Consider the following 12,482-nt stretch of genomic DNA (forward strand, 5'->3'; position numbering starts at 1 on the left):
CTAGTGGTTACAGCACAGAGCAACAAGGGGTCTGGTAGAGGGGGCCCTGGCTGGACAGGAGCCCAGGCCAGGAGTCTCCACGTCAGACCGCGACTTGCAGTCATCTGGTGGGAGCGGGGTGTGGGTGACGGAGGCGGGAGAGAGCGTAGTAGCAGGTCGGGAATGTTTGAAGAGGCAGAAGAGGCACCTAGAAAGGTAGGCTGAGTCCAGATCACAGAATGGCTTTCTGCCAGGCAGAGGAGTCTGGGCTTTTTGCCAGAGGAGCCTTGGAGGGTCTGAAGCAGACGGGTGGCATAGAATTTGGGGAGTTCCTTGTATTCGTTTGCTAGGGGTGCTATAATAAAGCACCACAAACTAGGTGGCTTCCACCACAGAAGTTTATTACCCCACAGTTCTGGGAGCCAGAAGTCCAGGATCAAGGTGTGGGCAGGGTTGGTTCGTTCTGAGTGCTTGTGAGGGAAGGATCTGTTCCAGCCTCTCTCCTTGGCCTGTAAGTGATTGTCTTCATGTTCACATGGCATTCTCCCGTGTGCACCTGTCCTGTGTTCAGAGTTCACCACCACCCCTTTTCTTTTTTGTAAGGATGCCGATCATACTGGATTAGCGCTTAACATCATGACCTCATTTTGGCCTTGATTACCTCTGTAAAGGATCTGTCTCCAAATACGGTCACATTCTGAGATGTGCGGGTTAGGACTTTAACGCACACTGGGGGGCTGGGCACAGTTCAAACCATAACATCCCTGTTCACCAGGAACCGCAGATGTAGTTTGGGCTACGAGGAAAGGCAGCTAAGCACCTAGTGAACGACATGAAGGCCCAGTTTGGGGGGGCTGGGGACGGAGTTCAGGAAAAGAGGTGACCCCTGAAGTCTGGGGGGTGAGACAGGCTGGCAGAGGGGTCGCCAGCTCCATCCAGGGCTGTCCCTGCAGGTTGTAGTGTCACCGTGCCCCTCTCCACAATCAGACGCTCCGTGGAGCCTGCCTCTCGGCCCTCGGGAGCGCTCTTCAGGGTGCTTTAGAACAGTTATCTGATTTTTCAGTGTCATGGGCAGCTCTTGAAGCTACACTGTCTTTTTTAAGAGCCTGTATTTGAGAGCCCTGCTCTCTGGGGCTCATCCATCACAGCTTGGGGGGAATCTAGATGGTGTCTGTTATCAGCGAGGGTCTCAGCAGGAACCAGAGAGCACGCTCAGCGGGGGTTGTCACAGAGATGTTTGTAGTGAGGGGGCCAAGTGCCCAGGTGTGGGCTGGGCTGAGGGGACCCACAGGGGAATGTCGAGGCAGTGGATCATGTGGGAGAACGCCCCTCCCCTGCGGAGCCCAGAGGCCGCGGGGAGGGAGTGGTGTGACCAGAGCCACAGAAGAAGGGCCCCAGCAGAGGCAAGGGTGTGGGTTGGACACTGGCGCTGCCAGAACCACGCCAAAGCGGGGAGGCGATGGGGCGTGTGGAAAGAACCGGGGCCCCAACTCTCGCTCCTCCACCCGCCTGTGTCAGATCGGACCTTTCCATTGGGTAAACCGAACAGGAAACCAGAAGGCTGGGGAGCCCAAGTCATGCTGTCTATGGACATCAGCGTTCCAGGGCAGGAGAAGAGCAGAATGGATCTGCACAGCGACAGTGAATCGGCAATGAACTTGACTCTGTAGTTGCCTTTAACACCATCTTAATGAGCTTTTTAAATATCCTACGGGCACAGACCCTCCAGCCTTGGCCCTCAGAACAGTTTTCACATATCCACTGGAAAACACTGAAAGTCACCACGGGGTGGCGCTACCCACCAGCCATCCGTTCTGTCTGAATCTCCTTCCTGTCGCCCGCAGAACCATGTCTGGTCTGTTTGTGCAATTTCTTCCTGCTTTGGGCCCTCGGGGGTTTTTTTTGTTTTTTTGTTTTTTTTGCGGTACGCGGGCCTCTCACTGCCGTGGCCTCTCCCGTTGCGGAGCGCAGGCTCCGGACGCGCAGGCTCAGCGGCCATGGCTCACGGGCCCAGCCGCTCCGCGGCATGTGGGATCCTCCCGGACCGGGGCACAAACCCGTGTCCCCTGCATCGGCAGGCGGACTCTCAACCACTGCGCCACCAGGGAAGCCCTGGGCCCTCGTTTTATAACACATAGTTGTGAGCAGAAATGCAAACAAGCAGGGGCACAGCCTCACAAACGATACAGACAAAGATGAGGACTGCTGGGTCAACAGTGGTGAACTCTGAGCCTCATTTGGGCCCATCAGCCTTGAGCCGACCCTCTTTTGAGTTCAACTGTGAAAAAAAATAGTAAATCAGCATGAGCCGCGGGGGCGGAGGCATGCATCACATTTGTGTCAAAGAGCAAGGTGTAATTAGAGACCTTATTCTTGTGTGCCCCCAGTTATACATATTTACAGTCAGGAAGCAGAGTTCTCTATAAATTTTGGAGATACCCCTGGCTATCTGAACTCTTGCTACTCACGACCCAGCAATAGGGAACCAGAGGAGTTCTAACGAGGTGGTCACAGCCTCCCTGTCCCAACCTTATGTCTGAAGCCCAGGAACCAGGTGTAACTGGGTGGTCAGAAATACTTTGTAAAGAGTAAGCCCTTGGCATGCTTGACTTTGATGCATGTGTTCCTATTATGCATTATGTATGAAAGCAGGGGACTGCCCGGGTAGAGGTTTTACCGCCTGTCGTGGCCATGGTCATCCCTCCCTCCCAAAGGCGGAATTCTATTATGAAGTTAATTATCACGTCGATCATCTGTTAATTAATAGTCAACTGGGCCTCAGGTGGCGGCTATATAACCTCGCTGGCTGATTCTTCAAGACGACTGGTAATAAATGGCCAGCCGGGAGCTGGGATCTTTTTGGGAACAAAGAGGGGCATGAAGAAATGAGAATGTCGAGGGGCTGTCCAGGGGCCCCTTGGAGCCTTTGAACTTGGTCTGGTGCACCTTCTTTGTTTTCCTCCCTGCCTGACGCCCCAGTACGATTCCCACCTCTCTCTCTTTCAGGAGCGCTGCTGTCCATGGGGTTTGGATTCGTGGAATACAGGAAACCGGAGCAGGCCCAGAAAGCTCTCAAACAGCTCCAGGTAAGTGGGGATTCTCAGCCGAGGTCCACGGGGGCACGAGGCAGGTGGGGCGGTATCCCGTCAATCTTCTGAAATTGAGTGGGAATGCAGATCAGCCCACATCTTCCCAGGCCCATTGCTTTCTCCAGTTCCCTAGGGGACCGTGGCCCACGGCCTTGAACCTTCCTCAGCCCCCCACAGTCACTACAAGGCATTCCTTCAGTCTGCAACTCTTGATCAAGAGCCTGGTTTGTGCCAGACCTCAGGGAGATGGGTGAAGCAGACCTCTGAAGAAATACGCCAAGACCAGGTCATGAGAAGTGCTCGGAGGCAGATAAAGCAGACACTGTGGTGAGAGGAAGGCTCCTTTAGATCGCGTGGTCAGGAGAGGCCCTCTCTGAGGACGTGACAGTTGAGCTGACACCTAATTGACAAGGAGGAGTCAACTACACAGAGATCTCGGAACAATACGTGCAAAGGGTCTGGGGTAGGGGCTCTGAGGCAGCAGTGAGCTTACTGTGTCTGAGGAGCAGAAAGAGGCCCGTGTGGCAGGGACAGGGGACAGGGCGGGAGGTATGTGGAGCTGGATCTTGCAGACCTTTTTTATGGACCGTGGAATTCAACATAGAGGCAGTGTGATCCCATCAGAGGGCTTGGAGCACTTTGGGGAAGGATCTGATTTCTGCTGCAGAGCAATCTCTCCAGCTGCTGTGTGGAGGGTGCATCATAGGAGGGCAGGTTGGAGACCGTTGAGTCCTCCAGGCACAGGTCAGGGTGGACGCAGTGAAAGTGGGGAGAAGGGGGCTGAACGCAGAGGTGTTTGGGACACAGACTTATGTCCTACTGAGAAAGGAGCGATGCCCTCCTGCTAGGTCGAAGTGCAGGAACAGATCAGGGCCCTGGATGGCAGGAAGGGAGCTGAGGTTACAGGGAGCAGAACAGAGCCCCAAAGTGGGCCAGGCCTCAGCTTAAGACAGTGTCCTCAGCACCTTCCCTGACACCCCACGTCCCCAGGCCCTTCGATAGCAGGAAGGGGACAAGGAACAATGCTTTCTCACGAGCCTCTTTCTTTCTGGAGGCCCGCTTGCTCCAGGGGGTCCAGGATCCCTTTTAAACCCTATTCAGGATGTCAGCGTGTCTGTACAGGCCATCCAGGCAGCGGCAACATAAGATGGAGTTGACCAGGGCCAAGTTTACAAGCGAGTGCGTAGCAAGCTGCACGCCCTCCCAGCTCCCATTCTCTCTGAGACGTGTGCTTGGGCCTGCACAGCTGGGCTGGATACCGGGTGAAAAGGGCACCCATACCGGCCCACCTCCCTGTGAAGCCTGGCTTTATAGGGACCCTCCAGGTGATGGAGTCTGTCCCAGTAGAGCTTGCTAGTCAAGCGAAAGGCCTTGGGGATTATAGGAAATGTAACTGGGCACTTAGCCGATATGATCGTTTTTGTAGAATTTTGATGACCCTCCCCTTGGCCCAAAGCAACTCCAGGGAGGGCTGAATTGGGTTTGGGTGGGGTGATGGGGAGGCATGGCCTCTGGGGCCTCTGCTCTCACTTGGAAAGTCTCTCTGCTCTCCACCTCACATGCCCATGGGGCCAGGCTAGCTGTAAACTAGCGACGGGGCCAGCATCACCCAGAACAGAACCTGGGCACCTGCGCCCCTTCTAACGGGGCAGCCACTTCTTGGCCTCAGCCAGTTACTGCCTGACGGGCAGGTGGGCCCCAGCCATACCAGATCTTCTCTGGTTTTTTGTTTTGTTTGTTATTTTTTCAAGAGACACTAGAAATCCAACTTTGTCATTAGATGCTGTGTACTCATTTAACTGGATTTCAGCTCTGCACGCCCAGTGGTCTGTCTTTCTCTTCCGTGTAATTCAGGAGCCTGTCAGATTCTACCTTGCACACATTAGAGTTATGTTCTGTGCCTCACTGTGTGCTACATACGGGCATATTGTCGCAAAGAACTGTTTATACGAAGCTACGTGTGCTGTATTTTATGGGAGACTTTAAAGGATTTTCAAGGGTAATTTTGCTAATACACCAGTTTTGCCTTAAGGGACCAGAGCCTAGCTTTAGATGCATCTCTGCTGTGATTTAGATTTTTTTTTTTTTTAACAGCATACAATCCAAACCAAACTCTCTCTCTGCAAGCCAGACCAAAGGGGCTTACTTTGCCTGAAAATGCTTATAAACAATGGAAAATTCTGTGCCCCTTGAATGGCTTAAAGGTCAAGGCCCACTCGTGGCTCCAGAGGACTTGGAAGGCTGGGTCTCCGTAAGCACCAGCTGCTGCCCGGGCTCAGCGGGAACCACTTCCAGGAAAAGCCCTCCTCTGTCCTTGACTCCAGCGGGCTTGTCTCCTGGGAACAGTCAGTGCCCCCTCGAAGTTCTCTCTCCCCTCACTCAGCCGAAGCCCTCTCCGGTGAAGGACAGGGCTACGGGTGAGTGCTTCTAAGAGGACAGAGGGACAGGCTGTGTTGTCTCATCTCTCAGGGTCACGTCATGGACGGCCACAAGTTGGAAGTCAGGATCTCAGAACGAGCCACCGAGTGAGTCTCCCCTGCCCCCTCTTCCTTGGGTTGAGTCCGTCCCTTTTGTGTTGGTGCCACTGCCCTGGAGGGTGTCTCATGGTCTTTGAACATCCTCCCCGACCCAACCCCCCCTCACTCTGGGACCCCTTCCTAATTAAGCAGGTGTCCCGCATGCCAGCTCCGATACCCATTTCCCTGGTAAACTGGGACCACGCCAGTCCCCGGAGTAAACGTGTTAGTACACATCTATTATAGCAAAAGGAACACAGGTGGGAGAAGCTAGCAAAACCCACTTATCTTGGCCCTATAAATAAACCCAGGGAGACTTGCAAGTTGCTGGAGCCTCGGACGAACCAGAAGCAGTGAGCAAACCTAGACGTCTCGCATTATGGGGCTTGCTTTCTTGGAGCTGGACAACGGTGCCCAGAGACAGCCTCCACTTAATTTGAAAGAGGTTCAGTAGATGTTAGAGATGGAGACAGACCACTGGACCCAATGACCAGTTTCCTAAAGTAGTGGAGGTCTCTTGGGGGTTTTAGTTTTGCCCCTACATCTTCACCCTTGCAAGTCCTAATTGAACTAATACACTGGAGGTGCTTTGAACAGTGCCCGGCATGTAACGTGTACCTGGGGTCAGCCTTTATCATTGTTGTCATTGTCAATCCCATCTGTCCGCCTCAGGTGATGAAATGACTGCCTCTAACAATCCTTGGGCTGGTTTAAGATGTTTATTTGATGGTTTTCAGCAAGTCGGTCATTTGTTGTGGTCGTTGAGCAGATTAGCTGCCAGTGAGCTGACCTGAAGCTGCCGCTATCTCTTCCTTCTCTCTCTGTTTTTTAATGCTAACCTGTGAAGCCAGCCTCGGCCACCTCTGGTGGTGTCCACCCATCCCAGTCCATTCCATGCTGAGCATCCTTAGCCAGAAGAAGGCTTGGTGTGGGAGCCCCCAGAAGCTAACGGGCGTTCTTGAACCATGAATTAAGAGTGGGGAGGGGCGTCCAAGCTTTGTGCCCTGCAGCTTTGGGTTCTAATCCAGAGGCTGTGTGACCTTGGGCAGCTGATTTTGCCCGTAAAGTAAAATGTGAAAACTGGAGGTTGTGCATGAAGCATCTAGCACATGGCCAGCACGTGATCACTCAGCCAGTGGTGCTGGTCTGTCTTCTCAGTCCCCTGACTCCAGGGAGTCAGGCTGAAGTCACCTTGCAGGCTCTCAATTCCTAGGCAGTGTTCATTTAGTCTTTCTTTTATTCAACAAAAAATTACAGAAAGCCTACTGGGCACCAGACACTTTTCCCAGGAGCTGGGGAGGGAGATTCCTCGTGGGGTTGACATTCTAGGGCAGCGCTATTTGATAGAAGTTTCTGCGATGATGAAAACATCCTATAATGTTCTACATCTGCACTGCCCAGCGTGGTAGCCCCTTGCCACACATGGCATTTGAGCTCTTGAAACGTGGCAGCTACCACTGTGTTAATTATCTATCGCTACCTAACCAAGTATCCCAAAACTTAACAGCTTAAAACAGCAAACATTTATAATCTCACAGTTCCTGAGGGTCAGGAATTCAGGAGCAGCTTAGCTGGGAAGTTCCGTCTTCGTATCTCTTATGAGGTTGCAGTCAAGACGTTGGCCAGGGCTGCAGTCTCATCTGAAGGCTCAACTGGGGTTGATGGCTTCACTTGCAAAATGGCACATTCACATGGCTGTTGGCAGGAGGCCACAGTTCCTCACCACGTTGGCCTCTCCCTAGGCTTGCACAAGTGTCCTTACAGCCTGGCAGCTGGTTTCCCCCAGAGCGAGTGATCCAAGAGAGAAGAGGGAGGAAGCGGCAGTGTCTTTTATGACCCAGTCTCAGAGCAGGAGAGGAGTACACAAGGGGCATGAATACCAAGAGGCAGAGACCATTGGGAACCATCTTGGAGGCTGGCTAGCCCAGCAACCGAGGAGTTGAATTTTTAATTTTGTGTCATTTTAATATCGATTTAACTGTTAGCCACGTGCAGCTGGTGGCTGCTGTGTCGGATAGCACAGCCCTAGAGGACAGACCGTAAAGAGAAACATGACTGAATATGTAATATGCTCTTGGATAGTGATGAGTGCCAGGAACATGGAGCCAGGGGTGGGAGTGGGAGTGGGCTGCTATTTTAGTGGAGACAGTTAGAGCAGACTTAAATGAAGTGAGTCATAACCGTCCTCATAATCACAGCTACCGTTTATGGAACGCTTACCCTGTGCTAGGCACAGTGCAGAGTGTTTCGACGTGTCTTTCATGAAATCCTCAAACAATCCGATGAGGTTGGCACTATTATTAGGCCTGTTTTACAGTTGAGAGGCCCAGAGAGGCCAAGTAATAACTTGTCCAAGGTCACACAAATCCTAAGTGGCCGACGCGGTATTCACACCCATATTGTCAACTCATGGCTGTGCTCGTGACCCTCCCCTGCTTCCATGGAGTGGAGGGTTTCCCTGGAAGAGCAGGGGGACAGGTTAGGGATGGCCTTGAACCTCAGGTAGAGAGAGTTTTGTCTCACAGCCCTGACCCCCCTCCGTGGTTAGAAACTGCTCCAGGCCCCTGGATGCTGCGCTTCGGGTTCGTGAGGAAATGTCTCCAACAAGACCTTGGGACAGCTGGCGTCTTTCTGGGCACCTGCAAAGAAAGAGACAGAGGAGACTGGGTTTAGGGAGAGACTGCCCCCACCCCCCATCAGAGTTCTTAAGTCCCTGCTAGTCCCTGAGTGTCTCAGATGAAAGGCAGCAGACACCCCAGGTCAGGATGTGCCGACGGGACATCCACAGCTGCTGGAGAGAGAAGATAATTAGGCTGTGTGCCACCCAGGGGGGCCCGCCTCCTTCCCCTTTCCTCTCAGCCGCGTCCACGCAGAGCCCTCGAGTCCCTCACCTGAACAGAGGACAAGAGCGTCGGTGCTGGTGGGGGGAGGGTGGCCGGTGGAGTCAGCAGAGGGCAGCAGCTGCCGAGGCCCCGAATAACCTGAAGCCTTTCCGCCGACCCTCCAGGCCGGCCCTGACCTCCGCTCGGAAGAAACAAGTGCCCAGAAAGCAGACAACCTCCAAGATCCTGGTGCGGAACATCCCCTTCCAGGCTGACAGCCGCGAGATCCGCGAGCTCTTCAGGTGAGAGGCGCTGGTCCGGTCCGCGGGGCCGTCGTGTCGCGGGGAGCTGCTGAGCCTTCGGGTTCTCGATGGTCTGCCAGAGGCCAGCGCGGTGGCCTCTCAGAGGTCATCTTCTGGCTGCCTTTGATGTATCTCCCTTAGTCTCAGACATCGCCCTCCAGACCGCTGGGCAGAAACATGTCCAAACAGGGCAGTCAGTCTTCTTCATCCCCACCAGCGGCCTGCAGGCGGGGCAGGGACCCAGGCGGCTGACGCCCAGCTCTGCCCATGGTCTGCCTGAAATCCTGCCGCCCGAGGCATCCTTTGCTTTAAGCCGGTGGCCCACTACCTTCTCCGCACCTTTGAATCACCTGGTGACTTTTATAAATACACCTTTGCTCAGGCTCCGCCCCCAGAAAGGTGCATTCAGTTGATCAGGGGTGGAGCCCAGATGTTGGTATTTGGATCAGAGCGCCCCAGGGGATTCTGATATCCAGCCAGGGCTGGGCAGCGCTGGTCTGCACTGCTGTCTATGGAAAGCCTACTTTGAAATGAGGGGGGACCACCTGCCTAAATAATGCAGTCCACCAGCAGACGCTATAGCACAGGAGTCAAAACTCAGAGATCTCTTGGGGGCCAGGCAGCAAACAGCCTGGCAGAGCAGACTGGGTGGGAACTGACGGACTGGAGGGCCAGCGGTGATGCTGGGCAGGGACGCAGATGTCATAGGACCAGTTCTTCCCGCGTTTTGGAAGAGAAACTGGCAATCTGGATTCTTGAGTGGGCAACTAATTCACTTTCTAAAAACACTCTGTGTGGGACGTCTACCTGAGGGCTGGATATAACCCAGGGCCACGGGTTTGCAACCCCTGTGCCAGTACATTACACTGTTCGGTTTTTCAGATAAGTTAGGTATCACCCAGCACCAAGCCTTGGATGAAACGTCTTTAGAGAGAGGGTATAAGGGGGAAACGTTTATAAAGCCAGGGCACTCTCCAGGCGTGTGCTGTGTGGCACAGAGAACAGACCCTTCTAGCTGTCAGAACCTAAGGCAGATGACATTGGCCCCAACCAAGCAGATCATGTAAGCTCGGCTGCAATCTAAGAGTATTCTGGGGACCTACAGCTCTGTGGCCTGCACAAGGGTGAACATTTAGAATTCTGTGTACTAGACCTTGTTTGTTTAACCTGCATTTGTCCAGTTCTGGCGTGAAGATCAGGAGAGCTAGATCCCGATTAGGATTAGCAATTAGCATTTGCCAGGTCAGCTGTGGTTGCAAAATGTAAGTCCTAGATTTTGGAGACTGGGAAGCGTGTATTATCTTTGCGTGAAATCTACCCTCTTTGCTCCTGCTCCGTGGTGTGAAGAATGGGGAACCACTCGAAGGGTCTGCTGTAAAAATCCCTGTCGTCCTCCCCCCCCATTCTAAATCATACACTGGCACCCAATTCATTAACAGACATGAGCCTAGTGCTGATGCAAAGACGGGGACCCTGTCGACTTCTTAGTAGCAGGGTCTTAGCTATGATCCCAGGGTCCCCTGCGTGGTAGTATCAGCCTGGTAAGGTGGGGTCACCATCTGCAGGAGGCTGTTTTCCATCTCCCAGCATCTGGGGAGACGAGTCAAGAGGAGTGGGTCGCCGTCACGAGAAGGTATGTATCCCGAGCCTTGCACGGCTGCTGGTTTCAACCATGCTCCTGCTTTTTAAAGAGTCCAATTTAAGAACTGCCAGATCAAAACGGGATTGCCCTGAGCAGCACATGTTGAGCAGGAAACAGCATCCTGCCAAAATGACAGTTTCACTTGGTTCCGCAGCCTGTTGAGGATGACACTTACCCAGGGAAACAAAAGACCGCAAGGCAAAGGGAAAAGCGCTTTGTCTGATCTCACGTTTTATGTTTATTTTGAGAAGACAGGGAATTAGTGTCCCCCGAACATCATTACCTGTGGTGTCTCTTCTTCCTGCCATTGTTCTGGTGGTAGTTTTCATCAACCCCTGGAAATCCAGAGCCTGCTCAGAGCCTGGCTTTGTTGGGTGTTCTGGCCGGGGGTTTGAGGCCGTTGCGAGCGCGGGCAGCAGGGGTCGCTGTGAACCTTCTCTGGGAGACGAGCTCCGCCAGGAAAGCACAGACCTAGTTTCAGACAAAGCCAGTGGCCAGCAAAGGTCAGAGCCAGGGGAAGATGTCAGGGTTTAGGGGAACCAGTCCGGTCCACTTTGCCAGGCAGTTTTCATGGAGTTATCCTACCAGGCATGATCAAAATCACCAGCTCACTGTGTGTTGGCCTCTGCTACACACCTTCCTATGCTGTATCTTTTATTAAGCAGCAGAGGAGGGTTGCTGTTATCCCTTAGTGGAACCACCATCCCGCACATGTGTCGTTTGTACCAGGCACTGTGCTAGGCGCCGGCACGTAGCCGTTTCAGGAGAGACAGGCTCCTCTCTCAAGGAATTCACTGTTTGTGAAGGACCAGGAAGGAAAGCGACAGTGACAGTTGCACAGTGACACACCCGGGGTGTGAGGGCATGAGTGCAGCGCCGTGGGAGGGCATGGTCTGGTTCTTGAGACAGCCCGCTGGGAGACAGCAGCTCACCCACCCTCCCCAGCCACTGGGGGCCCTGCCCATGCACTGGGGGCAGTGGTTTCTCAGCCGAGGCAGTGTTTGCCTGGGCCTTTCCTGGAGGCCACCAGCCTTCCACCCAGGCCTCACTGCACCACACCCCAACCCCTTAAACCCAGCCCGATGGGTGCCAAGAGGCCCTGCAGATCCATGCCTCTGCGGGATCGTCCTCTGGGACAATTCGAGGCTCGCCCTTTAGAAAAATCAGAGAGTAGACACAGCAGTGAATTAGGAGACAGCAGTTCTCTCTCTGCCGCCCCCTTTCTGGGCCTCAGTTTCCCCTGGCATAAATCAGTAGTCATAATACTGGCGATGACATGTGCTACGAATTTTGATAATGATGCTAGTATCTATCATTATCATGAAGTAGATTTTTCGAGCGCGACCTCTGTGCCAGGCACCGTGGGCTGAAGCGCTTTGCCTGATTACAGCCCCACGGAGTGGTTGTCGTCGGCTCCAATTCCCAGTGAAGAAACCAGCTCCAGAGCCCAAATTTCCTACCCACTGGGTTGTCAGATGGCTCGGGCTGGCACCCAGCTCCCTCACCATGTGGCTGCCTCAAGGGCTGTTAAAAGGATTAAGTGAGATTATGCATGTGGGGCACTTAATACAGCACCTGGTATGGAGTGGGTAGTTAACTAGCATTAGCTGTGGTTATTAAACAGCACAAAGCCAGCGGCTCCAGGCTTTGAACCCAGGGCAGGTCTGACTCTAGACAGAGCCCGTGTCACAGTAGTGCTGAATCCTTGGAAGTTCTCTGCAGCATATCCTTTTTTTTTTTTTTTTTCCTCTTTTCCCTAATTATCTCCCTCCCTCCCAGCTCCCCGGGCCCTCCACTGTAGTCCTGTCCCCCTCCAGCTAGGTTCTAGGGCAGAGAGGGTCAGTAAGGAATGTGAGACACAGGGCGAAGCCGAGCTGCTCCTCCTCAGTCCCTGAAAGGACATGTGGAGGACAAACCGGGGTTCCCCAGACTGTGCAAGGGTACACATGGATGCGGGGAGCAAACGCCTCAGCCCACAACCAGAGCAAGGATGGGAATGGTCCTTGGCTCACCCAGCAGGTGCCCACAGTCTTAAGTCAGTATCGATTCCAAAAGAAGAAAGATGTAAAGTGGGCATCCCCCTGCTCTCTGGATTGACTGTGGGTTAGGTGTGCGCATGTGCATGCCTGTGC

General features: G+C 53.6%; 1 protein-coding gene across 1 annotated transcript in view; it reads left to right on the forward strand.

Annotated features, from left to right (window-relative positions):
• The window catches only part of RBM19 (RNA binding motif protein 19), a gene marked incomplete at both ends in the record, with an annotated part of 128,719 nt that overhangs the window by 34,958 nt on the left and 81,279 nt on the right, over window positions 1–12,482 (forward strand). The window contains 3 exons of the mRNA XM_079717342.1: window positions 2,986–3,065; window positions 5,538–5,593; window positions 8,592–8,708. Of these exons, the coding sequence (XP_079573468.1) occupies window positions 2,986–3,065; window positions 5,538–5,593; window positions 8,592–8,708 (253 nt within the window). The remainder of the gene's footprint in view (window positions 1–2,985; window positions 3,066–5,537; window positions 5,594–8,591; window positions 8,709–12,482) is intronic.

The sequence above is a fragment of the Hyperoodon ampullatus genome, assembly GCF_949752795.1.
Source record: "Hyperoodon ampullatus genome assembly, chromosome: 13".
NCBI classification, from domain to species: Eukaryota; Metazoa; Chordata; class Mammalia; order Artiodactyla; family Ziphiidae; genus Hyperoodon; species Hyperoodon ampullatus.